The sequence below is a fragment of the Cottoperca gobio genome, chromosome 16 (genome assembly GCF_900634415.1).
Source record: "Cottoperca gobio chromosome 16, fCotGob3.1, whole genome shotgun sequence".
Classification (NCBI taxonomy): Eukaryota; Metazoa; Chordata; class Actinopteri; order Perciformes; family Bovichtidae; genus Cottoperca; species Cottoperca gobio.
In genome coordinates, this window is record NC_041370.1 from 14,121,606 (window position 1) to 14,137,462 (window position 15,857).

General features: G+C 41.2%; 1 protein-coding gene across 1 annotated transcript; it reads left to right on the forward strand.

The window, feature by feature from the left end:
• The first annotated feature begins 7,258 nt into the window (after positions 1–7,258).
• LOC115021557 (endothelin-2) lies at positions 7,259–10,351 on the forward strand. Its single transcript, XM_029452071.1, has 5 exons — positions 7,259–7,529; positions 8,250–8,406; positions 8,570–8,683; positions 9,351–9,416; positions 9,508–10,351. The coding sequence occupies exons 1-5, from the start codon at positions 7,472–7,474 to the stop codon at positions 9,590–9,592; spliced, it is 480 nt and encodes a 159-aa protein (XP_029307931.1). The 5' UTR covers positions 7,259–7,471; the 3' UTR covers positions 9,593–10,351.
• Positions 10,352–15,857: the final 5,506 nt, after the last annotated feature.

Sequence of the window (15,857 nt, forward strand, 5' to 3'; positions counted from 1 at the left end):
GATTGCATTTGGCTGGTACAGGAGGATTAAGTGCCCTGCAGATTTCACACACAGCTACATTTCTAGTCATTGAAGAAATAAAAAATGCACCAGACTGCTTCAAGGTTTTGCCTTTCTTCTATTTCAATATCATGCTTTTTCTCTAATAGAGTTAATACCATAATTGTTTTTCTTACAGTGTGGGAGGTTTAAGAAAAATCGCTTTGTACGTGTGATTTCAACGTGTTATCAACCACATTAGAATAGTTTTCCACAAGAGTTTGTTGGACAAAGAAAACATCAAAACCACATCATAAACTTATCTGCTTTTGTAAGAACTCAAGAAGGTGTTTCTGAGGCTGAAGACAGTTGACAAAGCATACACATTTATTTATAGTACTTGTACTACTAGGTAGAACTTTGTGTGTTACTTTGTGCAGCTAGTGGTTGCATGTGGTTGCATGTGGTACTTTGTCATGAGTTTGGCAGTATGTTGTGGTCTTAGCTTCTACTTTGGTGGTGGTTTGTAATATGTTTGGTTGTCCTTTGCAGCCCTCATGTGGTGAGCTCACCCTTTTTATTTATGTGTTCTCCTTTTAGGAAAGTTGTGTTTTCCTTTTTTGTTCTTCTCAAACACAAGCAAATGTTCATTTAAAATATCATGTGCTTGCCAAAATCTACGGAATCCCTGAGAGGCAAGTGAGAAGAAAGAATTCTGGTGATGAATTTTCTAAGTCTGATCGATTGTTTTCTCTCCTGTGTTCATGACTTAAAGGTTTGATGTGTAATTCCAAGCCAGTTGCTCCAAATAAATAGGGGGCAGTATTTCACCTCTAATTTGGGCCCTTACAATCTGCTGCACCTGTGTAACGGCAGCAACAGGGAGTTTGCAGTTCCCCGGTGCTGTAAATGAACTCAAGCTAACTCCTAACTGAAGGGCTGCCGACAGCTTTACACTCAGAGAAACAACCTCCTGGCAGCTGAGAGGACGAAGTAACGTGGTTTTCTCGTTTCTGCCACTTTGAATATAATCCAGTAAACAAACAATAAAACAGACACAGAACATATTTGCAAGCGAGTCAGGTAGCTATACTTCTCTCTCTGTACTGAGGGCAGACTGGCGCTACATCGACTCACTGTCGCCTCTAGAGGCACAAGGGGACAAAAAGATTATTCACCCGCCAAAACATGTTTACACCTGTTCACAGATTTTAAAAACCTTAGAAGAATTATCTTGTCAAAACCAGAGTTTGTTTTCTCACTTGCCTCTCAGTACTTGCAAATCTCTGTGGATAGATAACAAAAATTATATTGGGACAAAGATGTAGACTAGAGGTGGATGACTAAAACAGCTTTAGATTGTCAGTGAGCCATTGGCCCACCGCAAGTTGCCAGAAACGTTTCAATGGCATAAATCCTTCAATTTAACTCTGCTCCAGAGGTTGTTGCAGATATTTATTAATAATAATAATAATAACTATAATACATTTTATTTGGAGGCGCCTTTCAAGACACCCAAGGACACCTTACAAAATACAAGAGATAAAAACAGCAGGACATTGGAAGGGAGAGCAAACAAACAAAACCAGAGATATGGTTGAGACACAGGAAGAAAGCAATACAGAGAAAAGGGGGGGAGGGGAGGAGGATACAGGATGATTGATACTACAGATAGTAGGCCAGTTTGAACAGGTGAGTTTTGAGTTGAGACTTGAATGTTGTAACAGTTTCGGACTGTCGGATGTGTGGAGGGATGGAGTTCCAGAGCTTTGATGTTTTGATGATGGTGGTGGGGAGTCAAAATTCTCCCACTAGGGATGAGATTTAGTGACTGTTCCAGCCATAGTATATGATTTACATCCTTTTATCCATACTCATCCAACAATTCTCTGACCTCTTGTGCCCCGGATGGAAGCATCTGCTTTTAATGCTTTTCCCCTCATCTAATTAGGTATTACTTTTTCTTTAAATGTGTCACCTCTCAGTATGTGGGGTTGTAGGGTTGAATATTTACTGAAAACTTTAGAAATATAAACTTAGACTGTCATAATTAAACTACTAAGCTTGTCTGTCTTGTTGGAGCAACCAGGCAGCTGTATGTCTATAATAGTAGCACTAGATATATTACTAAATCCCCAACACATGCGTCAAAATATCTTTCTCCTCCATGCAGCTGAAATGTTTGAAAAATCAGATGCTCTTCAATGTGATTATAGAAACACTGGTGTTGTTTGACATTCTGGTCGTCTTGGTTTTAGGGTCACGAGGGCACACACACCTTTCATAAGTAATTCCCCTCATGAACTGGGTAAAATGTGAATCCATCCTCTGTATCCTGAAAACGCCCATTTTTATTATATTGATGCAGTTATCACGTCCAAAGGCTAAAGATTAAACCCTCTAATGTTAGATCATATCATTTTCGTAACTATTTTAAGCATTCCAGTCGGTCCACATGCAGCTAGGAATATAAAACAATATTCACATAAATGTATCATTCCCATCCCTGCAGTGTTTTCCGTTCACTCTCACTGGTGCTTTGCACAACAATGTTTATCAGCACAGCGAGACGTGGATTATGTGAAACTGGCTCGGGCACAGCCAGCGAGTGTGTTGACAAGAAGCCAAAAGATGATTGCTGCTGTGACTTGACATTCCATAGAAACATGTTAGAAAACAGGCAACAGGGAGGAGCTTGTATTTTTAGACACTTAAATCAAAAATAGTTTGAAGTGAACAATCATTCTTCCTCTTTCAAAGTCCTGTACATGCTGACAACACAGAGTAAGAGCAGTTAAGAGGAGGGTTATATTTTAAGGAGTGAACTGAGGAGGTAAGATTGCTAATTAAAAATAAACACCTGCTTCGAGGACACATTGGGGTGTGGCTGAATTAAAAGAGACTATTTTTGACTCTCACTTCAACCTTGCTATCTATTTTTCAGAGACAGGACTGCCTAATGTGATGTGATGGCTGTTGAGAGGGGCACATCTGTGCTCCTGAGTGAACTCAACGTATCACCTCTGGTGGGGGCAAGAATGTGTTGAAAAATATACACAGTGTGGCAATCTCATTGCCATGTGACACAATCCACAAATATTTACTTGAGAGGACAATGTTGTCCGCCTCCACACCGGATGTCTGTATGTATTAGACAATAGAATATCAGCATGGCTCAATAGCTAACTCTAGACTGAGAGGTGACTTTAACATTTAAAATGTCCATAAAACTAAATACAGTACACAGCAATTTGTTGAACTGTGTACTTACATAATCCCAAATGTTTCCACATTTTTTCAAACATAGAAAAATCCTTAATTCAGGAAGGTTCAGTCTAATTTGGTCGCCAGTCATATCCCCTTTCAGCGTGCGTCAGCATAGTGATTGTCTGCCAGAAGCTGTATTTAACTTGACTTTTTCGCAAAATTTTTACAATGCACCTTTTAGATCTTGTTGTTTTTAACTATGTATTTTAAACGCAGGAATGATTTTAGTCATCGGACATCTGGATCTTAAATTATCAGAGAAACAAGCTGAGCAAACGTTAACGGCATCTGAGAAACACTGATGCTGATACGTTTGGTGTTTTTACTGCCTTTAATAACTGGGTCCGTTTGTTTTTTTACTTTACAGGTCATTTAGCAGACACGCTTATCCAGAGCAATTTACAGTGAACCAACTACAGGGACAGTCTCCCTGGAGCAACTCAGGATTAAGTACCTTGCTCAGGGGTGGCAGCCCTGGTATTGAACTCACGACCTTCTGGTTTGGAAGGCGTACGACCAAACCACTAGGCTATTGGAGAGGAGGAAACCTCTGTGTTCACGCTAGTATTGTAAAGCATTTGAATGACTGTCCTTCATCTGCTACTTTTTTTTACTTCTTTTTAATATTCTAATTTGACCCTCTCTTTTTTTTATTTGCCCTCTTCTCTGTTTTGCAACACGTTTGTTTTTGTGCACTGGACTTGCCCTCTGCACAGAGGAAAAGTACAGTCTGCTCTCTTCTGTGTTCTATATGTTCAGGTGTCAGGTTTCTCCGAAAGGGATTATAATGCCCTTTAAGTAAACTCTATCCATTGAAGGGTTTATAACAAGTGAATAGGAACACGTTTATTTTTATCTGCCCTAGCACTGAACAAACAAAACTGACACATTTAGTCACATCCATCTTTCAATCCATGTCTTTCCCAAAAACACTGCCTGCTCATGTGTCTCCAATGGACAAAAACATAATGAAGCTTACAAGTGGCAACTGTTTTTTACTGCAAATTTCATATTTATTAGTCCAATTCCCGATCAGAAAAGTGACATCTGTCCTCTTTTGGTAAACGACGAAAAGTAAAAAATTATATTCAGGCCACTAATCTGAATGTGTATTTACATGAGTTGCGATTTGGCTATCTGCGTGACTCTGGCATGGCTGACCTGAACACTGTGCACCGTGTGGGTGGGACACGACTAGGCAGGGGCGTGCGGTCAGGGGAGGCAGGGGAGGCAGGGGAGGCAGAGCCTCCCCTATTATCATGAAAAGTAAAAAAACAAATAACAATAAAATAAAATAAAAATGTATATTTGTCCACTGGTCTGTGCTATACATGCATTTTCTGTATGATTCCAATCATTTTGATCATTTTTATAGTCACAATCGCTGAATTTGCGTATTTTCTGGTCAGATACAGGAGAGCTGCGAGCTGAGGCAGCGACGAGCTGAGCCTCCCCTCGGATTAGCTCACATATCTGAAATACGTGTGTGCTGAGCAGAGTACAGTGTGTTTTTAGAGATTTTAGAGACCCTATGAGAGGGTGAGAGTCCATCCACCCATCGTCTACCGCTTTGTCGGGGTCCGGTCGCGGGGGCAGCAGCTTCAATAAGGAACCCCAATCTTCCCTTCTCCGGGCCACGTCCTCCAGCTCCGACTGGGGGATCCCGAGGCGTTCCCAGGCAGTGAGGAGGAGATTATATCTCCTCACTGGCCTGGGAATTCCAGAAAATGAAATGAAAGACCGATGATGCCATAAGGACCACATCATCTGCAAAGAGCAGCGATGAGATTCTCAGGCCACCGAACTGCAACCCCTCTCCTCCACGACTACGCCTCGATATCCTGTCTATGAAAATCACGAACAGGATTGGTGATAAAGCAGCAGCCCTGGCGGAGGCCAACATTCACTGGAAACGAGTCCGACTTACTGCCGAGTATCTGGACACAACTCTCGCTTTGGGCGTACAGGGATGGCCCTCAGAAGTGACCCCCTCACCCCATACTCCCGCAGCACCTCCAACAGTATCACCCGGGGGACCCGGTCATACGCTTTCTCCAGATCCACAAAACACATGTAGACCGGATGGGCGTACTCCCAGGCTCCCTCCAGGATCCTTGCGAGAGTGAAGAGTTGGTCCATTGTTCCATGACCAGGACGGAATCCGCATTGTTCCTCTTCAATCAGAGGTTCGACTCCTTTCCAGCACCTTGGAGTAGACTTTACCAGGGAGGCTGAGAAGTGTGATACCCCTGTAGTTGGCACACACTCTCTGATCCCCCTTTTTAAACACCCCGGTCTGCCACCCCCTAGGCACTGTCCCAGATTTCCACGCAATGTTGACGAGACGTGTCAACCAAGACAGTCCCACAACACCCAAAGCCTTCAGCATTTCTGGACGGATCTCATCAACCCCTGTGGCTTTGCCACTGTGGAGTTATTTGACTACCTCAGTGACTTCCATCAGGGAAATTGACGATGATCCAGCTCTGCCTTTACCATAGAGGGTGTGTTAGTCGGATTCAGGAGTTCCTCAAAGTGCTCCTTCCACCGCCCGATAACCTTCTCAGTCAAAGTCAGCAGGGTCCCACCCTTGCTGTACACAGCTTGGATGGTTCCCCGCTTCCCCCTCCTGAGGTGCCGGATGGTTTTCCAGAAGCACCTTGGTGCCGACCGAAAGTCCTTCTCCATAGCTTCTCCGAACTTCTCCCACACCCGTTACTTTGTCTCTGACACGGCAGAGGCTGCCGCCCTTCTAGTCCTTCGGTACCAAACGACTGTTCGGGTTTAGATCAGGGAGCCCGTTCCTCCCAATCACGCCTCTACAGGTGTCTCCATCGTTTCCCACGTGTGCGTTGAAGTCTCCCAGCAAGACTACGGAGTCCCCTACTGGTGCACCCTGCAGGACTCCATTCAAGGTCTCCAAGAAGGCTGAATACTCCGAACTGCGGTTTGGGGCATAGGCACAAACAACAGTCAGAGTTTTCCCCCCCATAACCCGAAGGTGTAGGGAGGCGACCCTCTCGTCCACCGGGGTGAACTCCAACGTAGCAGCGCTCAGCCGGATCTCTCCTTTCCTTTCCCTCTCTATAATTTTGAACCATTCTTAGTCTGGCCCATCGCCTGAGACCAATTTGCCTTGGGAGACCCTACCAGGAGCTCTAGGCTCCAGACAACACAGCTCTCAGGTTCATAGGGACAGACAAACCTCTCCATCACGATAAGGTGATGGTTCCCAGAGAGGGAGGGTGAGAGTGAATCTAAACAATAAAGTTTCAGGCCACATCACCAGATTCAGGTGATAACAACTTTTAACTTTTACGTTCTCATTTGATTTATTGTTATTATGAAACAATATATAGATTATAACTGCTTTCAGTATTAAGTCCATATTTGGCAATGGGTTATGAATTACTTACTTAAAACATTTAAAAAAATTATTATGTATTATTTTTTAAATGTCACTCAGTTTTAACATTATAAGGTTCATTCATACATTATTGCTCAAAACAGACAGTTAAAAAATGTCGATACTGTTTCAGAAAAGATTCAATCGTCTCCTACATGTTGTTAGTTTTATTTTATTTTATTTAGATAAATATTAAAAATAAAAATATTCCTTTGATTTACATATTTGGGATTGGATATCATTATTAACCGTTGTTATATTCTTAAAAATCCAACAGAGAAACTAGATTCGGAAAAACCCAATTTAAAATGTCTCCATTACATCCCAGCATATCCCCTCTTATCGCCTCCACGTGTGTTCCAAGTGATCACTGTTGGGATCCATCACTTTTTAAAGCATATTCACATCAGGATCCACCAGCCTCCATCTCTCCACTTCAGCGTATTAGATAATCCCTTTAACCCTTAAGAAGACCCCATGTCTTGCTCCCATCTTTATCTTCCTCTCCGTCAAATCTCATGTATTGAAAGAGCAAAGAGACAATTCCTCATTCAAAGGCAAAGTGCCGTCACATAGCGGGGGACAGTGACAGTGAGGCTACAAAGTTTCAGATATTCCTGGAATGTGTCCCAGGTTTGAAAACCATGGAGTCGTACACTGTGGCTGGCAAGCAGCCTGGGGTGGAGCTTTCATTGTGACATCATGTGAGGGAGAGGAGAGGAGAGGTATAAGAGAGTGACAGAGCTCAGACACCTGCACACAAACAGCAGCAGCACATTAGAAACACAGCTGTACGGATAATAATCTCTGCTATCAACTATGTCTACTTACGCCAACGTTCTTCTTCTCATCACTCTTTGGGCTTCAATGGAAGATGGTGAGTCTATTTTCTTTGTTATACTTGTTTTAGTGGGATATTCATGACGTCAATGTCAGACCTGTCTAAGGTACGGTAGAAGAGACGATGTCAAAAACATATTGCTATAGCTTTGTGTTTCTGCTAGCAGTGTAGCAGGGACTCACATTATGCCTTAAATCTCAGTCACACTGTGCATAAAGCAGAGCAGTTCATCACTGTACGTTAGTGCACATGCATGTTTTGACAAGCCCAGGAAACATAATAGGATCCATTCATCACGTAAAAGCTGCTCATTTTTATCTCAAGGAATTTGTTTTACTCTGGCTAAATGTTGACATACAGTTTGTATTTGATTCCTGTAATATCTCATGTACAAATAGTAGGAGCCTATTTTTCCTTTAATGCAGGCTTTTTAAAATTGTAAATAATAGAAGTAGAATAGAAGTGTTTTTGACTTTGACTTTGACTTTTTTGACTGTCTTTGATGTTAGCATGAAAAAAGCAAATACATTTATGCATTCCTATTCTGTTAATAAGTCTGTTTACTCACTGTTAAATATCAAGAGGGATGAGCTTTGCAGAAAGAAATAATAGTTGTTCTCATTTGCAAATGTAACATCTGTTTTGTGTTTTGAGAAACAGTGAAAGTGGAAAAAGAGTAAAGGCAGAGGCTGCTGACAGTTGGTCTGATGCTGTGTTTGGATCACTGTCACTGAGTGGCTCTTCATATCGCACTAGGTTTGGGTCTTCCCGTGATGAAGCAGCTGGAAGTGGAGGCCGGTGACGGAGTCCCAACACAGAGAGTGAGGACCAAGCGCTGCGCCTGCAGCAGCCTGCTGGACTCCGAGTGCCACTACTTCTGCCACCTGGATATCATCTGGGTCAACACGCCCAGGTGAGCATGAGAGGACGCACACACAGGGACACAAACAAGTTTGTTCGAGCCCAAAGTAAACAGGCGCTATGAACATCGTTGTATAATGAAATGGGCAGTGGTGCATGAAGTATCAAAAAGCAAAGTCTGCTGAATGTTATATCATGTCTCTTTCTCTTTGCAGCAAGACAACAGTTTATGGTTTGGGCAGCGCTCTGTCCCGACGCAAAAGGTCTACTGGCCGCTGCACCTGTGCCGGCCCTGATAATCAAACCTGCAGCAACTTCTGCCATCGCAGGTGAGTCAGGCTTGAGCATCTCAAACAGTTGAAGGCCTCACACATAAATTGCTCAGTCATGTATCATTGCCCTTTGCACAAGGAGGGATGCATCGTGATGGAACATCTCATTTTACTGCATTGCTATTTTTAGCCTATTAGTTGTTACAGTGTTGTCTAAGTTGAGCTTGTTGGAGGGTGTGCTCCTCAAAACAATACAGGAAATAGAATAATCTCAGGCTGGTGATCAAAGTTCACAAAGCTTGTTTTTGACTTTCTTCGAGGGGCAAAGGAGTGAAGTGCGTGGGAGTTTGGAAGCAATAAAAAACTTGAACACACGTTTCCTAGAAACCCCAAACAAATAATGTGAACCGTTAGAAACAGCTGAGAGAGGCGAGTGAGAAATTGCGTTTAAACTGTGACATGTTTAACCTTTAAACCTTTTCAGAAATTATGTGGTTCACTGTTTTCTTGTGACATAAAACATTTAGTGAGCCTGTAAAGATTTTTTTAGCTCACTGAAAGTGTAGAAAATAAATGTAGTTGGATGCTTCTATTTAATCAGGGTGTTCTTTAACTGCAACAATATCAATAAAACATTTAATGTGGCAAACTGCAGTGTCAGTGTGAGTGTGCATTTCAAAAGTACTGGTCATGTTTGGTAACTATGCTTTTCCCTTGTGTGCAGTCCTGATATTACGTCCCTAAAGAGATCTGTAAAGAGACCTCATATCAACATACTCAGAATCCTCAGGTGAGTTTTGTATGACAAGATTACCTAGGAAGAAACTTCACTTACATTTTGATCATATGTTTGATTATGTGACTGACCTTTTGTCCCTCAGAGCTGCAGCCAGCAGGTCCAAGAGAGCTCAGGATTCAGCTGGTTCAGACAGAGATGAGTCCCCTCAGTGGCAGAACACTCGCTAAAAAATGTGCCAGCTGAGGCAGCGCGAGTGAGAGAAAGAGAGCAGCGAGCACCTGAACAAATGAAACTCCTTTGATAGAATAACAAAGGGCTGCTGAAAGATGGTGTCCAATGCAGGAAGGCCCGAAGAGCCACAAAGATGTCTGTTTGTACCCGGGAATAAAGGGTGGAAAACGTGACAGACTTCTGCAAACACGTCAGGGAAACAGATGTGGAGGATCAGTAGTGAGAGGAGCTACTATCGTGATGAGATAAGAGAGCGCTGTGCCTGTGGTCATGTTTGACTCTGGCCGTCAGAGCGGCTGTCTGTCTGTCTGTCTGTGTACAGACAGGCCAGCACTGACATAGAAGGATGTAACATGCATACTGTACATTCATGTTCAGAAATTTCTGGCATAGGCCTACATGTTTTTACATGTTTGTAAAATGCATTTATTTTTTCATTTTACAATTTCGAAAATCTTACTTTTGTTATGAGTGACTTTGGGGATACATGTTGGAAGAAAATTATGCAGAATACTGAATTTTATATTTCTGTATTAAGGATTATTGTGTGCAAAAGTGTAAATCAAATAATTTTAATCAAGCCTGTATCGTTCTTAAAATCTTACCGTCAAAGGTTTTGAATATGAAGGTAAATCTAAATTTAAAGTAACCCCTATTATATTTTTGTCTTATTTTCTAAAGTATTGCCTTCTCTGTTTTATTTAGGAAGGCACACTGTGTACTGTACTGTCATTACCGTAAAAACAAAATAAAAATTTAAGGGAAAATAAATCCTTTGTAGGCAGCGTGTGTGATTCAATTATGTGACAAGAAAACACATTTCTGAGTTCAAAAGGAGGCCTGAGACGGATGAATGGTCGAGGAATTCAAGGCTCACATTAGTAATAATAAGTTTACCTGCTATTCAAAGGCACCACAGCCTGTGTTATCCTAAGGATCTGTGGAAAGAATGCAGCGTTTTGTATCTTTGCTCAGGGGGTCAGCAAGAGGAACAAAATGCCCTGTCACCCCGTGTTCCTTTCTGACTGCCTGCTCGTTACATACCGCACATGCATACCTCAATATGCAAGAATGAACGAAGCTGTAGCGAACTGACCTGCTCTCACTGTCTGATCAAATAACAGTGATGCATGATAACACTCATGTGTTAATGGGGCTCTAATTTCCAGAGTAGACTTTCCTGCTTCTTGCATTTCATTTAATTCCTGTCATGCTTCTCCTTCAACGTTCTTTTTGGAGAGACCCCCATCTTTTTGGCTGAGCACAACCACAGCCCGGCGTTAGAACAGTATCACATATAGGATGCCTGCATCCACAGTAGAACAGTGGACACCGTCTGACACAGTTATGCAATACTCAAACTGATTTGCATGGAGCCAAGCTAGCTGTTTCCCCCTGTTTCTAGTCTTTATGCTAAGCTAAGCTAACAGTTGCTGGCTGTAGCTTCACATTTAGTGTACAGACCTGAGAGTGGTATCCATCTTCTCATCGAAGGCTTTATCTCTGCTCCAGAGATTTGACTCAAAAGTGTGTTAAGCCTGTCCCTTACTTTTATTATCTTTAATCTTTTTTATAATGCACTGTTAAAGGTTTTAGGGGGGTTTTGTATCCTGTATTGGCCTTCTTGCTAATGTCAACATATTTCAAAACATGCTCAACATGTCACTATCTGTTTCATTATAGTCTTTACAATATTCTCTACTCTTACTCTTTACTACTGACCTCTCCGGGTTCAAATGGTCGTCTGTGTCCTACATAGCAAAACAGGAAATGTTTCCAACATTCATGTCGGTCCAAGAAAGAGAGAGGAGAAATGGCAGGAAGTACTGTAGCAGGCCAGCCTCAGGTCAATCACCGGAAATCACATGTGGCCACTGGGGGTTGATGATATGGTGATTCATTTTAACTTGAGACATTTATTTATCCCAGTTGCCGAGCAACCAACAGCAACTATGTAAAACACATAAATAGATAAGGATGATATGACAAACACACGAATGTTTATCAATGATTAACTGATGTCAGCTGAGAAATCACAGGCTGCCTCAGCGGCAGAACTCTGTCCATGGTGCTGGAATAAGAGTCTCTCGTGAACCACTTCACTGTTGCTAACATACATACGAACATGATAATCACTAGTTTCCAGTGACGCTTTTACTAAAACCTTTTGTAGTCAATCGACTGAATGCTTACGGAAATTATAGTCATACCAGTGAACAAAGTAAATCACATACTATAGGCGAAGATTCAGCTTGTATCTTTGTTTCTCAACAGGCCTTTCTCACAGCAGACATTTTGACTTGTGATAGTATGAAAAGCACAGGTGTTACTTATAACACTGACAGTGAGCCGCATGCACGGTGCCAGGAACATAGCCATCATTAGTTTAATTATTTACACCTGCCGCTGTGTATTCAGGCCTGTGTGTGTGTGTGTGTGTGTGTGTGTGTGTGTGTGTGTGTGTGTGTGTGTGTGTGTGTGCGTGTGTGTGTGTGTGTGTGTGTGTGTGTGTGTGTGTGTGTGTGTGTGTGTGCGTGTGTGTGTGTGTGTGTGCGTGTGTGTGTGTGAATATACTGTATATATATATATATATATATATATATATATATATATATATATATATTTATATATACTAAGTGAAAAAATTAATTCACCTTTTATCCTACAGTCAAAATGTCTTTCATAAAAAGAAAGGGCCTTTTGCTTTAAATATAGGCATCACACCATAATTACCTATTGGATGATACATTGCATCAATTAATACTCACTTGTTGTGTGACCATGTAAAATGTGTATATTGTGTACAAATGTGTATGTTTTTATTTTATTTTTTCTGGACATTATTAGAACGTTCTAAAACACATTTTTCTGACAAAGCTGCAATATGTAAACACATCCCAACTTTGTATCAAGTGAATCGGCAGGAAGATGAAAGCAATTTTAGAAGATTTATTTTTACCGGAGAACAGCTGTGATGTTTCAATGTCAAATCTTACAAACTTTAAATACATTTTAGGAATAAAAATGTAATTTATACATTGTAGTTCATCATAACAATAGACAGCAGACGTTTTGCAGCATAGGTGTGGATATTTAATACCTTACCAGGACGCTTAAAGGTAACAAAGCCATCGTTAATGTTAGTAGTTGCACCTGTATCTCCTGTGAGTTCTTTATTCAAAACAATAGTTGGAGAAAACATATTCTTCATATCAATGAGGACGAAGTAAATTCATATATATCTTCCTCAATTTGTATGAAGTTGACATTTATAACTCATAGAACTGAGACTGGTAATGATACTGTTACATTATGGCTGCACAGATATTTTAGCTTCAGTTCATTAAACTTTATTGTGGTCTGCTTATTATCATGAGTCGCATGTTAAACTGTAAATACAGTAGGTTTCACAGGGCTGCCAACTGACCTAGCCATTGTATCCACTTCAGCAAACTTCAGCCTCCAAAACAGGAAGTTCCTCTTCCCCAGACAAACTCTCACCTTTTCTCCTGCTCTTTTCTCCTCGATAAGTCGCTCTCTTTGCCATTGTCTGTAGAACTCTGTCACCCCATAACTCTCTTGGGGTTTAGGTCGTTGTTTTGTGTCTGGCATTGTGTTGTTTGGCTCACTTTAGCCGCTTTAAATCTACATTACGTGACTGTAGAGTCGATCTATGGGAACTAAGGGTCAGACGCTATTGTTCTAAATGTTGTAAAATAAAAAACAAAAATACTGAAGAGAAAAACAAGTTAGAAGAAATGGCTTACATAATACCAAATGCCACCATAATATTGCTGCTGCCATGTAAATATAAGTCCTGCTTTGATTATTTTCATGATTACATGATGCTCAACTTCTTCTTTAAAATGCAAAACAAGACTGCGTGCCTTATTTTGTGACATTTTGGAAATTTTTCCATCTTGTCAAATGGCCACAACAAAATGGAAAGATTTAACAGAATAATATAGGCCTATATATAAAATGTAAAATAATACACGACTGAAGCAGGAAACATTATGTACCAGAGAATGTGAACATTTAAATTCTTTAATCAAACTATGAAAGTTCCTTTATACGAACCACACAGTTCTTTTATTTGATGAGTTTCCTATTAGAGCTGCTACAGAAGCTAAAGAAGAAAAACTCTTTTCATGTCATTGAGTCTCTACATCTTTCTGATGCAGGTGAGAAATCACTTCAATGAGTTTTTGGAGCGGTCACATGGGTCATTTTGAAAAACATTGACCAGCCACCTTTGTTTCGGACTTGTTAGACAATCTATTGATTCAACTCATTGATTTTGATTCCTGTCACCTCTCAACTGTCCACTGTCGAGAATCCCCAAACATTATTTAATTATTATATTTGTATCTCACAACAAAGGAAAATAATCTCTCCACAGGGTGCTTCCCTTTTGCAAATCTTATTTGCCCAACTAACAGAAAATAATACTGCATGCTCAGTAGTAGTAGTAGATTTGACTGTACACTGTGACCTTAAGGCCCTGTCACACATCCGTATGACAGAAACGTATGCTGGCGTATATGAACATTTGTCAGAGTCCAAATATGTCCAACTTTTCATCAGATCGAAAAAGTGAACATATACAGATACGCATGTCTAACCTATTGATAGAGTATCACTTACTTATACAAAATGTATCAGACGAATACCCAACAAATGCATAACGTACACAAAAATATGGCGTATACAAAATATCGGCAACACGCTGGTTTACGTAGATATAAGATAAGGTATAAGTAGTATTCGTTAAGAGCAGGCGGTGTTACGCTGAGGTGCGTTGTTCAACGCTGATGTTTTGAGCATGTTCAAAATTACCGGATGTACCCAACGTGTGCTTCATAAGATATGCAGACATTACGTGACGTTAGACATACGTGAATACGTGAATACGGAATACGTAGGTGAATACTTACCTACGTAAATACAGTACGTAAATACCTACGTGAATACCTATGTGACTACGTTAGAGGAACGTTACGTTTACGTCGGCTGACGGTGAATCTTACAGCCAACTTATTGATAACGAGTGGATAACCTATTCCTACCCTATGTTAAGATGATGTCCTGACGACGGAGTAACTTATTAAACGTGTTTCTACAGTACAGCTAGCGTTCAGCTAGCGTTTTGGGAGCTTATTGGGGTTTGAATATAGTATATAGGGTCCCTGTGAGTAGCTCATCCTCACTTCTTCACAGCACGTCTTGATGAATACATCAACCCATCATCAGAGAGCATGGAGGATGCTGAGAGACTGCGACAAGAGTACATTCTGTTCTCCAGCATCAGCATGACGTGAACCAGATGGCACTTTTCCAGCTCCGTTGGCCAGACGCTCTGATACGTTTGAAATAAGTAAATGATACGCTATCAATGTTTGACATACGTACAGTAATTTGTTATGTATTCGTTATGTATACGTCAGCTCCAACACCGCTGTGGAAAGGTTGGACGTATTTGGACTCTGACAAAGTTTGAGCTTTTCATATACGCCGGCATGTTTCTGCCATACAGAACTGTATGACAGGGCCGTATGTCTGGTGTGTTCGGCGTATCATCTGCGTCCTTCAAACGATCACAACTTACCCTTAATTTATATCAACGTACACCAGCGTATTGTCGATATTTCATATTCGCCAGCATACGTTTCTGCCATACGGATATGTGTGACAGGGCCTTTAGGCAGTTACATAAGCTAGTATCCAAAGATACTTGTCTATCTGCTCTGAACCTTATCATATGATATGATGGTATTTTCACATGCTGCATGCGTAATAGATTGCATGTCTGTGATATAAGGCCGGTCTTCCACTGTAGGGACAACATGGTACCAAGTGAAAGTATTTACTCTCTACAGTTTGGTAGTAAATTCTCTACTACCAGTATCAGTATCGTGCGGTTTCTAATATTAACTTTAAATCTTGCACCTAAAATGTGTCTCAGAAGAAGCAGGTGTAAGAGCAGCACGTGGTGATTAAGATATTTCATGCCTGCATGTATATTTTTCATTGATGGGAAAGTTGCCATGGTCTAATGGGCATCCGTTCCCCCAAAATCCCCCTGGATTGTAGCCGTGCAACGCTCTTATGTTTCGGTATGCAGAACTTCATGAAGATTTGCATTTTGAGCGTGATACAGTGGAATAGCCCTGAATCCTCTAAATCAGGGGTATCAAACATACGGCCCGCCGGCCAAAACCGGCCCACCAGAGGGTCCAATCGGGCCCGCGGGATGACTCT

Bases quoted from the DNA above. Each gene is read 5' to 3' on its own strand.
- LOC115021557 (XM_029452071.1), top strand. From the start codon at position 7,472: ATGTCTACTTACGCCAACGTTCTTCTTCTCATCACTCTTTGGGCTTCA. The intron at 8,684-9,350 runs GTGAGTCAGGCT...CCTTGTGTGCAG, and splicing joins AGCAACTTCTGCCATCGCAG to TCCTGATATTACGTCCCTAA. The intron at 9,417-9,507 runs GTGAGTTTTGTA...TTTGTCCCTCAG, and splicing joins AACATACTCAGAATCCTCAG to AGCTGCAGCCAGCAGGTCCA.